This window comes from Periplaneta americana, chromosome 8, assembly GCF_040183065.1.
Source record: "Periplaneta americana isolate PAMFEO1 chromosome 8, P.americana_PAMFEO1_priV1, whole genome shotgun sequence".
Classification (NCBI taxonomy): domain Eukaryota; kingdom Metazoa; phylum Arthropoda; class Insecta; order Blattodea; family Blattidae; genus Periplaneta; species Periplaneta americana.
Window position 1 is genome coordinate 12359995 of NC_091124.1, and position 17573 is coordinate 12377567.

The 17573-nt window shown below is 37.2% G+C and overlaps 2 protein-coding genes across 2 annotated transcripts in view; both read right to left on the bottom strand.

Moving 5' to 3' along the window:
• LOC138704490 (farnesyl pyrophosphate synthase-like) overlaps positions 1 to 13321 on the bottom strand; it is a 35583-nt gene extending 22262 nt beyond the window's left edge. Inside the window, exon 1 of the mRNA XM_069832412.1 lies at positions 13135 to 13321. The gene's annotated coding sequence lies outside the window, so the exon portion shown is untranslated. The remainder of the gene's footprint in view (positions 1 to 13134) is intronic.
• Positions 13322 to 14437: 1116 nt separating this feature from the next.
• The window catches only part of LOC138704489 (farnesyl pyrophosphate synthase-like), a 41665-nt gene continuing 38529 nt past the window's right edge, over positions 14438 to 17573 (bottom strand). The window contains exon 8 of the mRNA XM_069832411.1: positions 14438 to 16173. Within this exon, the coding sequence (XP_069688512.1) occupies positions 15982 to 16173 (192 nt within the window). The 3' untranslated portion in view covers positions 14438 to 15981. The remainder of the gene's footprint in view (positions 16174 to 17573) is intronic.

Genomic DNA, 17573 nt, shown 5'->3' on the forward strand with positions numbered 1-17573 from the left:
TTACTTACTTACTTACAAATGGCTTTTAAGGAACCCGAAGGTTCATTGCCGCCCTCACATAAGCCCGCCAACGGTCCCTATCCTGAGCAAGATTAATCCAGTCTCTATCATCATACCCCACCTCCCTCAAATCCATTTTAATATTATCCTCCCATCTACGTCTCGGCCTCCCTAAAGGTCTTTTTCCCTCCGGCCTCCCAACTAACACTCTATATGCATTTCTGGATTCGCCCATACGTGCTACATGCCCTGCCCATCTCAAACGTCTGGATTTAATGTTCCTAATTATGTCAGGTGAAGAATACAATGCGTGCAGTTCTATGTTGTGTAACTTTCTCCATTCTCCTGTAACTTCATCCCGCTTAGCCCCAAATATTTTTCTAAGCACCTTATTCTCAAACACCCTGAACCTATGTTCCTCTCTCAGAGTGAGAGTCCAAGTTTCACAACCATACAGAAGAACCGGTAATATAACTGTTTTATAAATTCTAACTTTCAGATTTTTGGACAGCAGACTGGATGATAAGAGCTTCTCAACCGAATAATAACACGCATTTCCCATATTTATTCTGCGTTTAATTTCCTCCCGAGTGTCATTTATATTTGTTACTGTTGCTCCAAGATATTTGAATTTTTCCACCTCTTCGAAGGCTAAATCTCCAATTTTTATATTTCCATTTCGTACAATATTCTGGTCACGAGACATAATCATATACTTTGTCTTTTCGGGATTTACTTCCAAACCGATCGCTCTAATTTCTAAACTATTGAAGATAAATGAATTATTTTTTGTATACTAGTTCTGGAAATAACATGCAAATTTTCAAAGCTGTAGTGTAACTAATATCATTATTAATTATAGGCTACATATTAATTTTATGTTAATATTTCTATATCTATATAATTCCTTTCTTGTGTTACAATAATTTTATCTCAAGGTAGCCTATGACATGGTAAAACTTAATTGGCATTTAGTTTAATCAAGCTCTAATTTATGTTTTGAATTAAATGTTATTAAATTTCATCATTCTAAAAAAAATCATGCATATTAGGGAATTAAAATTTTTTAGACCAATCATACTTTATACATTCTTATTGAATTTGGTATTTCCAAGAAACTAGTTCGATTAATTAAAATGTGTTTCAGTGAAACGTACAGCAGAGTTCGTATAGGTCAATTTCTGTCAGATGCGTTTCCAATTCACTGTAGGCTAAAGCAAGGAGATGCACTATCACCTTTACTTTTTAACTTGGCTCCAGAGTATGCCATTAGGAAAGTCCAGGATAACAGAGAGGGTTTAGAATTGAACGGGTTACATCAGCTTCTTGTCTATGCAGACGACGTGAATATGTTAGGAGAAAATCCACAAACGATTAGGGAAAACATGGGAATTTTACTTGAAGCAAGTAAAGAGATAGGTTTGGAAGTAAATCCGAAAAGACAAAGTATGTGATTATGTCTCGTGACGAGAATATTGTACGTAATGGAAATATAAAAATTGGAAATTTATCTTTTGAAGAGGTGGAGAAGTTCAAATATCTTGGAGCAACGGTAAAAAATATAAATTAAACACAGGAGGAAATTAAACACAGAATAAATATGGGAAATGTCTGTTATTATTCGGTTGAGAAACTTTTATCATCCAGTCTGCTGTCGAAAAATCTGAAAGTTAGAATTTATAAAACAGTTATATTACCGGTTGTTCTTTATGGTTGTGAAACTTGGACTCTCACTTTGAGAGAGGAACATAGGTTAAGGGTGTTTGAGAATAAGGTGCTTAGGAAAATATTTGGAGCTAAGAGGGATGAAGTTACAGGAGAATGGAGAAAGTTACACAACACAGAACTGCACGCATTGTATTCTTCACCTGACATAATTAGGGACATTAAATCAAGACGTTTGAGATGGGGAGGGCATGTAGCACTATGGGCGAATCCAGAAATGCATATAGAGTGTTAGTTGGGAGGCCGGAGGGAAAAAGACCTTTAGGGAGGGCGAGACGTAGAAGGGAGGGTAATATTAAAATGTATTAGAGGGAGGTGGGATATGATGATAGGGAATGGATTAATCTTGCTCAGGATAGGGACCAATGGCGGGCTTATGTGAGGGTGGCAATGAACCTCCGGGTTCCTTAAAAGGCAGTAAGTAAGTAATCATACTTTATACGGTACAAAATTGATTGTCAATTATCAAATAATGAAATACGCTGAAACAGCAAAAAAAATCGATAAATGTGGTAGTAGATAGATTTTGAAGAAGTGAATATGTACTGTAGAAAAAATTTAAACCGAGAAAATATACACCAAATTTCAAATGCATTCTACATACATCCTGAATCTCTGCTGTCAGTTGGACAAATATATGTGCTATCTGAAACGGACTCTCTGTCTCAAAGTGCAAACAAGCAGTTGGAGAATTGATTAAAACCACAGTAATTTTGAAATAAAGAGAAGAGAAACCTTGCAGAGGGAGTACAACATGCATTTTGTCCAGACACTCCCTCACTCTTCCTACAGAGCTGCGCACGAGATCGGATGAGTCTACTTACAGTACGATTATTTAGTTCTGACAATCGCCGGAGATGTGCGCCTGGGACAGGCGATTCCATTTAGTTACGCTAAGGGGTGTTTGGGTTATTATTACCTACTGCTCGCCCTTATCTCTAATCCGGAACTCTCCCCACTCCTCCTATTACTTCCCCTCTTTCGCGTCGCTGAGCTGTCAGAACTAAATAATCGGTCTGTACGAATTATAGGGGAATGGGTTAGCCTTTGCCTTGAATTCCGTAGACACACGCCCGACCTTCCCTTCTACTCCTGCCCCCTCCACAGAAACTTTGTTCCCGTAGCCTACTGCACATTGCGAGTGTCTTGACAAAATGCATGAGCTGTACGCATGACCCATCGCACAACTTTAAAAATGACAGCAGAAACTCCTGTTAGAAGAGGAAAATGCAAATGAAACTTGGTGAAATAATTCACAACAGTATTTAGAATTTTTGATGTAAAATAAAAAAAAATCACATTTTTAGGCCAAATACGTGACCCGTTGCGCGAAAAGGGAACTAAAGTCGTGGAAGGAAATTTTACAGGAGAAGAAAATAACGAGTTTGCGGTGTAAAAACTGCATTTCTACGTTTTGATATCTTACGCTACCTGTAGGCTTTCTTACACACTAAACTAGGACGTAGTTTTAGTGCTTCTTAAATACCTAAATCTTTCTTATAGTTGCTAAGAAAGCAATTGAAAGCTTTAATTTCATTTTTCTCGAAAAGTACATAATGTAATGTCAACATTCAATAAATAATATATTAAAAACTATGGCACTTAGAACCATGAATTTTTTTAATGCTCAGTATTTAGTATTTCATCCTCTTTTGAAACCACAAAAAAAAAATCCGACTTTAGGTTCCATTTTCTGCAACCGGTCCTATTTTTCGGAGGCGGTAAACTGCACACACGTTTCAGGTATATGACCTAAAAGAAGGTAATTTACACACATGTAATTTGCACACACCGATTTTGGATATGTAATCTGCACACGCAAACAACCCAGATAATAAAAACAGGATGTAAATTGCGCACAGAGCTACAATGGCACATATTTACCTTGAACATACTCACTATTACAATAGTAACGTATTAACCAATAATTTATATTGGTTGGTGGTATTTAGCTGGCTTAATGAATTCCACTAGGGATATATACCCCTTATTAAAACCTTTTATATCTCTCTCCATAGTTTCTTTCCACCTTAAGGAGCATTTATTTTTAATTTTTGCAGCAGTAGATATCCCCTGAATGTTCACATGTGTCTATTTGAAATTCTACCGTATTGACGTAGTGGGGATGTATAATATCAGAATTGAGTATTTTAAACTTCCCGCATCTTGCATAAACTTCTTATGTAAACTTGGCAACATCCGTTCACGTACAAGCCGTGCTCTTTTCGAGATGGTTACAGTAATTTCACGCATGCGCGGGAGAAAATTGTCTTTAGCTGGCCGCTTATGACTCGTCAAGAGCACAAAGCGTTAAGTGAACATGATGAGTATCTATCCTACAGATGTCAGGTCCATCGATGCCTATCGTTCACGTGCTATATCTCGAGGAGGAAATTTAATAGCCTGTAGATGTCAGCATCTGACTGTAGGAACGTTTACTTACGTGGATGTGTGTACAGTGCTGCTACGAGAGTGTAGTTTGTGAATTACTATACTTCAGTGTCGGCATAATAGCATAGTTTGGCTTTCAAACACGTGCTGGCTGACTGTGGTGGTGGTATGAATTTAAGTATCTATATGGTAGTGTATAATATTTAAGAACAATATTTACTGGCATGTATTTATAGTAATCTAAGCGAGTGGGATTACAGTATTGGTATAGGCTATAGTGTATCAGTGTGTTGTGAATCAAAATATATTACTGAACACACGCGTTCGTAAATAACGAGGCTGTGGTATGTATTCATTTTTAAGAAACGTAAACAATGAACTCTGTTCAAGTAATTTTGAACAGTAAAGAACTGGGCAAACTGGCTTACTTACTTACTTACAAATGGCTTTTAAGGAACCCGAAGGTTCATTGCCGCCCTTACATAAGCCCGCCATTGGTCCCTATCCTGAGCAAGATTAATCCAGTCTCTATCATCATATCCCACCTCCCTCAAATCCATTTTAATATTATCTTCCCATCTACGTCTCGGCCTCCCTAAAGGTCCTTTTCCCTCCGGTCTCCCAACTAACACTCTATACGCATTTCTTGATTCCCCCATACGTGCTACATGCCCTGCCCATCTCAAACGTCTGGATTTAATGTTCCTAATTATGTCAGGTGTAGAATACAATGCGTGCAGTTCTGCGTTGTGTAACTTTCTCCATTCTCCTGTAACTTCATCCCGCTTAGCCCCAAATATTTTCCTAAGCACCTTATTCTCAAACACCCTTAACCTATGTTCCTAGAAAAATTGGCAATAAAAAGACTGAGTTTCATTATTATTATTATTATTATTATTATTATTATTATTATTATTATTATTATTATTATTTTTATATATGTTGTTTTGAATTTATATACGGTTTTTTTCGATAGTGAAACATTGGAATCATGTAATTTCATATTAGACTAAACGTACGATTTCAAATACGCTTCGATTTTGGAACCACAAAATTGTGAACACACATAATATATTATCACGAGCCGCCACTGCATTAACCTATTTGTAAAAGTATAAATATCTGGATGAGCAGAGTAAAATGTCTTGTTGAACCTACTGTGAAAATACGTAGAGGCATTAACTAGTACGCTGCAAGCTTTCTGTTCTAGCTGCTCAGATTGAAGGAGGAAAGGTAGCATCATCGTCTACATGGCTGTCTACTAAATAGTCGCAAAAGTTATCTAGTCTTTCATCTTGTGGCTTAATGACCACTAAATCAGATATAAAACAGTCTGAAATCTCATGTGAGTTTAAAAATAGTAAACTTGATACTAGTTTTAATCATCTGCCTATTTCAGAATCACATTTATATTTGAATAATTTCAAGGGAAAAATTGTTCCGGGGCCGGGTATCGATCCCGGGACCTCTGGTTGAACGTACCAGTGCTCTACCACTGAGCTACCCGGGAACTCCACCCGACACCGTCTCAACTTTTCCCTTTTATATCCACACAACTCGCGTGGGCTGACGAAACGCCAGAGACCCACAACGAGTGCATACAATCTCTGTGTGACTTGGAATTGTGGTTTTCTGTTAACGTACACAGTAACGTATATATTATTCCAATTCCAATACAATTCCAAGTCACACAGAGATTGTGTGCACTCGTTGTGGGTCTCTGGTGTTTCGTCAGCCCACGCGAGTTGTGTGGATATAAAAGGGAAAAGTTGAGACGGTGTCGGGTGGAGTTCCCTGGTAGCTCAGTGGTAGAGCGCTGGTACGTTCAACCAGAGGTCCCGGGATCGAACCCGGCCCCGGAACAATTTTTCCCTTGAAATTATTCAAATTTGCTTTACAGGGAGCTTCACCCGAAAGACTAGATTTGCACATTTATATTTCTTTATGAAAACATATTTTCTTAATCTGACGAAGCCAAAATTGACTTAGGTGGAATCTACATCCAATGACATTGGCCTCATTCCATACAACGTTACTGCAGCATGGATAGCGCTTAACAACTATATTCAAGGGTCAATGCTTTATATTGAACTGCTGCGTAACTAGGCCTATCCGTCCAAGTCAGTCTTACTCATACAGTACCTCTCTCCTTCATCACAAGCTGTGTAAGTCAATTGTGCTTGTCACCCGTAACATTGGTTGACACTGCGTTCGATTTATATGTCGTTTATTAAAAAAATAACCGACTCATGCTGTGTGTGCAATTTACATACGACCCCTACCACCTAGGTTTTGTTGTGTGTGCAGATTACATATGGAAAAAAAATATACCTGAAAAGTGTGTGTAGTTTACCTCCGCCCCTATTTTTTAGTTCATTTCCTCCTTAATAGGCCTATTATTCCTCTAGTATGTATTACCAATATATTGGAAGTCACAACCAAATGTCACGTACAGCAAATTTTAAGTTGTACAATTACCAGTTTTTTCTTTCTTCTTTTCGACATATCGTCAGATACGTCGAAAGTTTCACGATCCTGTCCCTCCCTGTACGCCTAAAGATCTCTTTCACAGTCTTCTTGGAATTTCCCCGCTAGAGAGATTGTACTATATATACCACTTTTTAGCCTGCATAAAAACGGTCGTTTTGGCATCTTCCGCACTGGTACCTGGCCATCGCTTCTCTCTGACCAAGCTTCTGGTCAGACCTACCTTTATAGGGGAGAAGACGAGTTCTTGCTTCAGCGGGGATACGTTCTGGGTCCCTAACTTGACAAAGACTTTGGTCAATTTCAATCATTTTTTATTATATCCAGACACACAAATATTTCAGACACCAGTAACTCTACACCTATCTTTTGAAGTAGAATAGCCTAAATCTTTTTCCGTACTTGATAACGGGGCATGATGACGGAGGATCGGTTGTAATGAAAAAAGATGAGATTTGAAATACTTGTAGCTCGTCCTGTAATAATCGAAATAACAGCAGTGGCATCATGCGGTAGGGCGAGGACGTACGCGTGCTGTAATGTGACTTATCGAGGTCGCGCAGCGCAGGTGAGGTAAGAGAGAAGTACGGCCGAACTCAAGGTGAAAATTACCAACTTTTAGCAAATTGTTCGGAGCACTAACTTCAAAATTAAACTACACAAAATGTAGTCAACAGAAAATTATGACTTTTGTGCTTGAATTAATATAAAATGGCCTCTAACAATGGCGACATTTACATTCCATCTATATGTCAGGCCATGCAATTTTCAAACGCACTTCGTATAAGTTATTGCGTACCTTAAGAAAATGACTCTGTGTAAGACTTGACAATACATTGAAGTCATAATTTTAGGCAGGAAAATATCTTGTTTATCCATTTCCTTTAAGGCAGTACGGATAGGGAGTGAGTGAACGAAGGTGAGGTATTTGTGTACAGTTGTCTCTTGGTAGTAGTCGGATGTTTCGTATTGAACGCAACCATACTTAAAAGAAAAAATAAATTCGTACCCGATGAAAACCAAGTTTGCTGTGATGGAGAGACTAAAGGAAGGTGAAAGTGTGGCAAGTTTAACTATAGGACCGTTCATATCAGAGAATACATTAGCGAAGTGGAAGAGGAGTATTACTGGCAACAGTGATTTTGATGCTATTTCCAGTTCAATTCTTGAAAATAGAAAAACAGTAAAGAGACCAGAAATAAACAATGGATTGATTATGCTCTTTCTTTGCTCTCTCAAAAGGATCAGTGTGTAGACCTACTGTGATATATAAAGGAAGTGCTGCGTATTTTATGCAGTGACATAAGCAATCATTAACTTTACTTTATTTATGAGTATTTTTTAATTCTCTACAGTGCAGAGTTCTTCCACGAAAAGGATGTCACAAAAGTTTAAAAATTTTCCTTGTTTTAATAATCGTTCATTTATTTATTAGCGGTCTTACTAATAAAAACTCTATATATAGACGTTTAACCCTCTTATACTTATACTTATACAATGAGTAGCTCGTTTATAAGTCGTGTGTAAATTCCTTACTAATAATCACTACATACATCGTGTATAACAGTCTTACTAATAAACCGTGTATAGTTCTTATACTAGACTTTTGCAGAGTTGAGACAGAAAACTTTACTAATAAATCCTGCAGAAGCGATGGACGTGTAAACAGCCTGTAACTATACAATGGGAATTGATTTGTAGTGGTTATATACACGAAACCCCTTGTTTAAGCGTTGTATATAGAGAAAAAATGGCCGCCCCTCTAACAGCTGTTCGTATCGACTGTCATTTTATGATGATGGTTGCCTAGTAACCAAAGAAGAACAAAACAAAGAGCACAGAATAATTAGAATAATATCACAGTCTAATAGATACAGTCACGCAACTTATACGTATAAAATATGCCAACATTTGACAGCTGGCGCGACAGTAGCCCTCTAGAGGCAGGCAAGTTAAAAGTGTGCACACGACATATGATAACACATCAGAAAACGGGTTTTGCGTAATTTATTTTATATTTTTATGCTATACAATAAGTGTATATGGTTCTTATTAATACTACTTCAGAATCCTGGAAGAATTTCACACGCACTTAATCTACAAGTTTCAGAAGCTGGGAATAAACGTAATTCTTTCTGCTCCTTACAACTGAATCATGGCCCTGATCACGTATCATGGTTTGAAATAATATAATTGTTCGTGCGTGGTCGGTTAATTCAGTTCATTCCTAAATATATTTATGAATCATTGGAACTTTGTATTTCCTGTGAGAAGAGTAAAAATTAGTAGCTTCAAAATTGTAGGGCATATCGCGTGGTGAACTCTTCTCCCCATTTCCTGAGAAATTAACGATTTTGCATACCGCAAATTGGGGTAAACTCGGCCGCTGAGATAAACTTGAAAATAAAGAAAAGAGGAGGATTTAAACATTAATATGAAGTTAATTATTTTTCCATTTCTTAAGAACCGGTATTTCCTTCATTATTTTGAGTCACAAATAGTGCTGATGTATGGTTTAAATTTTTATGCCAAGTTTACAGCATTTGACATTACATTTCCAGTTTTCATACATAATGCCTAATTTTAACTTATCCTACCTATATAATACGTAATTTACATGCACTTACTGTTAATATGACGTAGGTGAAAACAAGTAAATGAACACACAATTTTGTTGAAAAAATTGTAACTTCAATTAACCCAGAAAATGTAGGCCTAATTTTATTTTCAGAGCAGAAGTGGTGTAAGTCATAAATGGGTAATGAGGGGTTAAAGTAAACATTCTGTAAAATACAGCGCAAAGTGGCAGTTAATATTGAATGTATTTAAACTATTAATAGTCAGTGAATAGCACGAAGGATATATTAATTGCTACTTTGCGCTGTATTTTACAGAATTTTTACTGTAAACCTCTACCTGATTTTGACTTACACCATTTCTGCACTGAACGGCTCAAATAATCACTGGGAATGTACAATCAACACCAATAACAGTCATGCAAATTATTACAGAAAAGATTGCTTTTTATATTAAATTTAAAAAGGCTCTTTTATTTCTTGAGAACCTAATACGTCTGCCACATGAATCTACACCAACACATCAGAAATTTAAAGACACAGTCTGGATTTATTCAAGAAGTGAATATTTTGCAAAAGGATTACTATACTCCATGAAATCTTGCAAAATTAACACCATGATACCTACTTGAATGCTATATAACATTCAACTTTTGAAAAATATAAAGAAAAAAACACGAATGCAAAAATTATGGAATTACTTGCATTAAAAACTGTAGATACATTATCCAAAATCGGAATGGTTACACATTTACACATATGATCTCTGCAAAAAATAATACAATGTAATAGGTATTTACTTTGTTTTTATTTAAACTGTCCTTCCTGACATACAAATAGGTAACTGATAAATAATAAATGTTTTAACGAACAAAATACGTAGGGTACCTACAACGTGGATTATTGGTTATGACAGAGTTACGATTTTCTCTTGGTCTTTAGGGAATCTGAGGAACAACAAATTCGGAGATTTAAACTTGTTGTTACTGCAATTTTCGTCATTGCACACATTGCCTTTATTCCGACGCATGATTGAAACGTTATTATAACATCTCGCATCCCTTTAAATCACGTGCTGGCTGTATCACCCCTATGACCAGTGCCTTGCCTGCCGCTTTGGCGCTAGTGTCGCGAATGTTGGCAAAAAAAGTGTTGAAGTTGCGCGACTGTATATATTAGACTGTGATAATATTACTGTAGCTTGTACTCTTTGACCAAAATATAGTATGGTAATCGATTAGAGCCAGTTGTACTATCGATACTTAACACGCCACACTAGAGCGCTCTACCGGATGCAGTAGAGAACCTCAGATATTCTATCACCTTTCGTAACCAAGTAATGACGAAACTATGACGTAGCTGTGTAACAGTTGTACTGTTATACGCGACGTATGTAGTGATTATTAGTAAGGAATTTAGACACGACGTATAACTGAGCTACTCATTGTATAAGTATAAGACAGTTAAACGTCTGTATATAGAGTTTTTATTAGTAAGACCGTAACAGTATAACTGTTACATAGCTACGTCATAGTTTCGTCATTACTTCATTACGAAAGGTAATAGAATATCTGAGATTCTCTATTGCATCCGATAGAGCGCTCTAGTGTGCCGTGTTAAGAAACGATAGTACAACTGGCTCTGATCGATTACACACTATATTTTGGTCAAAGAGAATAAGCTACAGCAATAATATTCTACTTATTCTGTGCTCTTTGGTGTGTTCTTCTGTGGTTATAAGGCATCCATCATCATAAAATGACAGTCTATCTATACGAACAGCTGTTAGAGGGGCGGCCATTTTTCTGTATATACAACGCTTAAACAAGGGGTTTCGTATGTACAACTACTGCAAAGCAATTCCCATTGCATAGTTACAGACTGTTTATACATCCATCGCTTATGCATGGTTTATTAGTAACGTTTTCTGTCTCAACGCTGCATAAGTCTCGTATAAAAACTATACACGGTTTATTAGTAAGACCGTAGATGTTTAAATTCAACCGCAATAAATTCATTTCTTTCAAAATATAGCCAAACTATTTCCTACATTTTTGCGACCTATTTTACGAAATTGCCTCGATTCTCTGTTGGTAAAATTATGATACACAATGAGAACCTGAAATAGTGAACATTGTTCTTGCGGACCCTGTAAGGTAGCTGAACTCTGAGTCGATGTGCTCCATCCTAGAATCGAACTGCCTACAATTAATGCTCCACTGTATTGATCTTTTCATCGGGGATCAAAGATAATTTGCTCTGCTTCACTATCTGTTAAAAATCTTCACTTAGAATCAGAATGGTCGGCCTGGGTAGCGCAGTCGGTATAGGGTTGGCCGTCTGTGGTCGAGGTTGCGGGTTCGATCCCAGCGCAGGTCGATGGCATTTAAGTATCTTAAATGCGAAAGGCTCATGTCACTACTAGATTTACTGGCATGTATAAGAACTCCTGCGGGACAAAATTCCGGCACACCGGCGACGCTGATATGACCTTGGCAGTTTCGAGCGTCGTTAAATAAACCATAATTTTTTTTAGAATCAGAATGGAATAGATCAAAGGGTACGTGCAGTCGTTCAAGTGATCGATTTTGAAGGATGGTGGGGAACTAAATAGGGCCCTTTCGAGAAATTAATCTGGGCAGTGAGTTAAACATAAAAGCCTAATATCAATATGGTGTTTTGTGAAAAAAATGTGTTCTTCATTGGTTGTTCCGTAACTTTGGCTGTTTGGTCGTAATTTCATTGAAGATCAGGAACAAAGTATGTGACAGGAAGAAGTGGGGAAAAAATACATTCAGTACCTCAGAAGTAAGACTAGAGCGAGGAGAAAATGCAAGCCACCAACGTCGTCCTGTGACGCGTTAAGGTACGGTCACACGTCGCTACTTTTGCTGCGCAACTTCTGTACTGCAGCTGCAAAAGTTGCGTGTCTTGTTCACACGTAAGCCAAAAGTAGCGCGCTCCACGCTACTTTTCGTGCTGCGCAACCCGAGTGCTGCAAAAGTTGCAACTGGAGGTTGCGAGTCTGTTCACACACAAGGCGCTACTTTTGCAGCCGCAGTCATGCTGCAGGTTCCCATCTCAGTATTGACTTCTCAATATACATTTTGTGGTTATGTTCGCATTATTAAGAAACTCATGCGAAAGCTTACTTATCTATTATTTGCTTTTCTGTCCTAACTAGTATTCAGAAATTGGCATTATTTTTACTATAAAGCTTTCAAAAACGCCTATATACTTAAATGATAACCAACGGTATATTCACGTAATCAATTTTGGCAACCCTCCTGTTTAAAAATACGCTACAGAAAAAAAAAATGAATTATATCGTCAGCAAATATACTCAGACAGTGTTGTTCATTTAATAATTGTTACAAATAATTTATTTTCATCACATCTAACATTAAAATATATCCAAACAATAAAAATATCATTGGCACATTTGGGTGGCAATACTGGTCGCAACCGCAGCAAAAGTTTCAACAAAACTGATATCGAAAATGCTGCGGCTGCAACCCTGGGAACCCTGTTCACACGTCGCTACTTCTAAGCTGCGCGCAGCATGAAAAAATAGCGGGCAGCAGGTTCGGCAGCGCTACTTTTCGGGTTGCACCGTTGTTCACACGTCGCAGTATAAGAGTTGCGCAGTTTTTTGTACTGCATCGCTGCAAAAGTAGCGACGTGTGACCGTGCCTTTAGGTTACTGAACCTTTCGTGCAGTTACATTCATAATTTTGCGACTCAACCGCTACTGTTACGAGAACATGTGTAGCAATATTGCTATCTATTCGCTTTTACTTGTATGAATACCATCACAACCGTTTACAGTCGACCACAATGATGCTAGACTTTCATGTTTAACTTGTCTTTCTGATTCATCTCTCAAAAGGATCCTATTTAGTCCCTTTTCAGCCGGTATATTACCTATACTAAATAAGACAGATCATTTACGTACCTGATACGGCTGCTATTGTCACGTCGCGATACAGTAATACTTGAGTGGACATTCTTAGTGTAATTTCTTCGAAGTAATATACAGTTATTGCTATTAACAGAATAGTATTTTCCATTCAAAAGTTTAGAAATATCTCGACTCCTCGTTTTCCCAACGATAAAAATGTTTCTTCCAAATGAGCCCAACATTTCTCTCAATGTTTATGGCTTAAGAATTATGTACAAAACTATTTACTTGTACAGAACCTCGGAGTCTTTTATAACATTAGAACTGTACTTATTTGTGTTGTATAGTATTACAGATAACTTACGTAAAGTGCGTTTTGTAGTCACGATATGAGAGTACATTTTGATGCTAAGTAGAAAATAATGAAGACCTGTGAGCCTAAAGCTGGAAATCATTAAAATTAGCAATTTTAAAATCGAGAGAGAAAGAGACATTTACACTAATGATAATATCTGAGGCATATAGGCCTATTATACATTAATTATTACTAAGTTATTACTGATATTATTATTATTATTATTATTATTACATACATAATTGTTCTGCCCATGGGCAGGTCTTTCACTGCAAACCCAGCATTCTCCAATCTTTCCTATTTTCTGCTTTCCTCTTAGTCTCCGCATATGATCCACATATCTTAATATCGTCTATATATCCAAGCCACCATTGTAATCATATAAATCGTATACCACTGGGGGGATTGTAACTAATTATATTTCTACGGAATTACATATTCTGCCCATCACTGTAAACTGCTTACACAATCGTATTGCATGAGTGACGTGTAACAGTTGTTTAGCGTTTTACACGCGAAATTACTGACAATCTTATGTCTACCTTCGTGACTGACTTCGATGCTTATGAGTAAATTTCGCGAAGACTTCCGTTGAACACACAAAACAAGTTAGGCCTAATGAGTTATTTTCAGGTAGGCTTTATAATGAGTAACTAGAATTATTGCGATCAATTTCTCAGTCTATCAACTGTCGCAAAAAGATCTGTTTAACCAGTAATACAGTTCATTATAATCTTTTAATTATTCGCAGGCCTCCAACATAGCTTAGAGGTTAGCAAGCTCAACACTCTTTCGAGGCTGCTCTCATGCACGAATTCGAACTCAGCTTCGACTGAATATTTGGTTGGATCTTTTCCAACTTTAAATAACGTTACTATTCGATCAAACGAAGATATTTTCGCTCAACAGTGATGCATCTTCATCTTTGAATGCTAATAACTTAATATCTATAGAGCATTTATAACAACATGTAAGGATATAAATGAAGGATATACACTGATCTAAGCAAATATGATGTTTATTTTAGTTTCAAAATAAGATTATACATTATTTAAAGTTTCGTACCATAACCCCAAAAAATGTAATATTTTTCCTAATTTTACAGACTTTTAACTGCTTGCTACGGCTAAACAGTAAAAGATGGATCCACACACAATGAGAGTGAAATACGTTAATAAATGCGACCTTTTAAAAAGTGCAATCCATTTTGATCTAACCATTACGGCCAGTGGTGTATTTATAAAAAAAAAAGTGCCTTGGATCTGGGATTTCGAAGTGTAAGTGACTGAGCCGTTCTGTTTTAACAGAAACAGTTGGTTGCATATAGCCACATGGAAAATAAAATTGGAGCCACTTCCTGATAGCAAAGATAAAGAGGTTAGGTCTGAAGATTCGAGCAACTTCCTGATAGCAAAGATAAAGAAGTTGTTAGACCTTAAGTGTAGAGAAAGTTCCTGATAGCAAAGATTAAGAAGTTGTTAGGTCTGAAGAGTAGACAAACTTCCTGATAACAAAGATGAAGTTGTTAGCTGTAAAAAGTAGGGAAAATTCTTGAAAGCAAAGATGAAAAAGTTGTTATGTCTGAAGAGTAGAGCAAATTCCTGATAGGAAAGAAGCAAATATAAAGAGATTGTTAGGTCTGAAGAGTAAAGCAAATTCATGATAGGAAAGAAGCAAAGATAAAGAGATTGTTAGGTCTGAAGAGTAGAGCAAATTCATGATAGAAAAGAAGCAAAGGTAAAGAGATTGTTAGGTCTGAAGAGTAGAACAAATTCATGATAGGAGAGAAGCAAAGATAAAGAGATTGTTAGGTCTGAAGAGTAGAGCAAATTCCTGATAGGAAAGAAGCAAAGATGAAGAGATTGTTAGGTCTGAAGAGTAGAGCAAATTCATGATAGGAAAGAAGCAAAGGTAAAGAGATTGTTAGGTCTGAAGAGTAGAGCAAATTCCTGATAGGAAAGAAGCAAAGATAAAGAGATTGTTAGGTCTGAAGAGTAGAGCAAATTCCTGATAGGAAAGAAGCAAAGATAAAGAGATTGTTAGGTCTGAAGAGTAGAGCAAATTCCTGATAGGAGAGAAGCAAAGATAAAGAGATTGTTAGGTCTGAAGAGTAGAGCAAATTCCTGATAGGAAAGAAGCCAAGATAAAGAGATTGTTAGGTCTGAAGAGTAGAGCAAATTCCTGATAGGAAAGAAGCAAAGATGAAGAGATTGTTAGGTCTGAAGAGTAGAGCAAATTCCTGATAGGAAAGAAGCAAAGATAAAGAGATTGTTAGGTCTGAAGAGTAGAGAAAATTCCTGATAGGAGAGAAGCAAAGGTAAAGATGTTGTTAGGTCTGAAGAGTAGAGCAAATTCCTGATAGGAGAGAAGCAAAGATAAAGAGATTGTTAGGTCTGAAGAGTAGAGCAACTTCCCGATAGCAAAGATAAAGAAGTTGTTTAATCTTAGTTAAAATTCAGTTTGAAAACACCTTTATTATGCGGACCTCTCGAACCAGTGATGGTTGGAAACCGCTGCCATAACCAATATTGTATTAACCATTCCTTTTACATTCTTAACATCTCCATAAAATCGTAGAAAAGCTGTTTCGGCAGTTCATTTGGAAGTTGGTCAATGAGATTTCTGACTGCTTTCTTTCTGTCTTGTACAAAAGTAGTACAAGCTGAATGTAAATCAAGTTCTTCATACACTTCCTTAACTTTTGCTACTTTAAGTGGATCCTTGCATCCATAACAATCCTGGAAATAAAAATAAGATACTAGATATTAATACACTGCGATATTAAACCAATGTAGGCCTAGTGATAACCTCTTGGAATTTTAATTAATTATTTGTAAGAATGTTTACAGTCCTACTATTGACGACATTTTCTAACCCTCTTATTAAACCATAGAGAAGCAATCAGTGTCAGATGCTTTCTTGTAGCGATTCAAGAAGGTAATAATATTAATAAATTACCCTGGCAACAACAGTTTGAGAGGTTGAGAAGGTCAGCTCCCAAACCATAAAATAGTTGGGGACTCTCAAGTGCTTCACAGGCAGTAAATGGAGATGTGTCCGCTCAAACATGGGCACCACTTATCATATATACCGTATATATGTCGTTCTTGGAATGTTACACTGTTGTAAAGCACTTGTCTGTTCAACAAACTATACTATTGTGAAGCAGGTAGCTGTTCAACAGACAAACTATACCGTTGTGAAGCACTTATCTGTTCACTTTAATAGTTGCCCATTGCTATTCAGCACTATTTTACGTGGTTATTATTTAACGGCGATGTAACAACTACGAGGTTATTTAACGACAATAGGATTTGTGATAGCGTGGTGGTATTTGACGAAACGAGCCCAGAATTCGCTATACACTACCTGACATTTGCCTTATGGTTGGGCAAAACCTCGGAAAATACCAACCAGGTAATCAGCCAAAACGGGAATCGAACCCGGCAAGATCCTTAGCCAACTGAGCTAGACCGATGGCATTCAGCACTTCTGAATGAGACCAATATTGGGAAGTCAATAAAGATTTTTCAACGTACCCAGCCATTGGGAGATGGGGAACCTTTCGAAACTTCGTGAAATCTAAAGTCTGGAAATGTTTCATGTGATTTCCAAAATATAGTCTATTTTCGTTTTAGATAACTTGTATTCAGTTGAATAGAGAATTCAAGTGTCTGTTCACTAATTACTTTCCCGTAAAATGAAAGACGTGCGAATTTATTTTATATAGGTTAACTGCCCAACTTTGTGTTCAACAGTAAGTCATTAGAATGACTTAAGATCGGCGCTTTAACTGGTTACGTAATGAAGGTTGCTTCGTTTCATGTAATGAGCTTACGTTAAGTGATAGCCATCTCTGCCTTGAGTAGCAGTAGCTAGGGACGACCCTTCAGCACGTCGGTTAGACAGTGGCCTATTGTGCACCCCGAGTTATGGGATGAATGAGGATGAGGTGTACCAGCCCACCGGCCGCATGAGATCCCTCATCCGCTCACCCAATGGACTCCCTACAACCTCCGCCTTAAATTCATACTGCCAAGGTGACCAAACAGCACAGGGTCCATTTCGACAGTCCTTCTAAGCTGCCGAAGCGCCCTCGGAAGTACTCTTAAGGAATGAATTCTATCAGAGATATTGC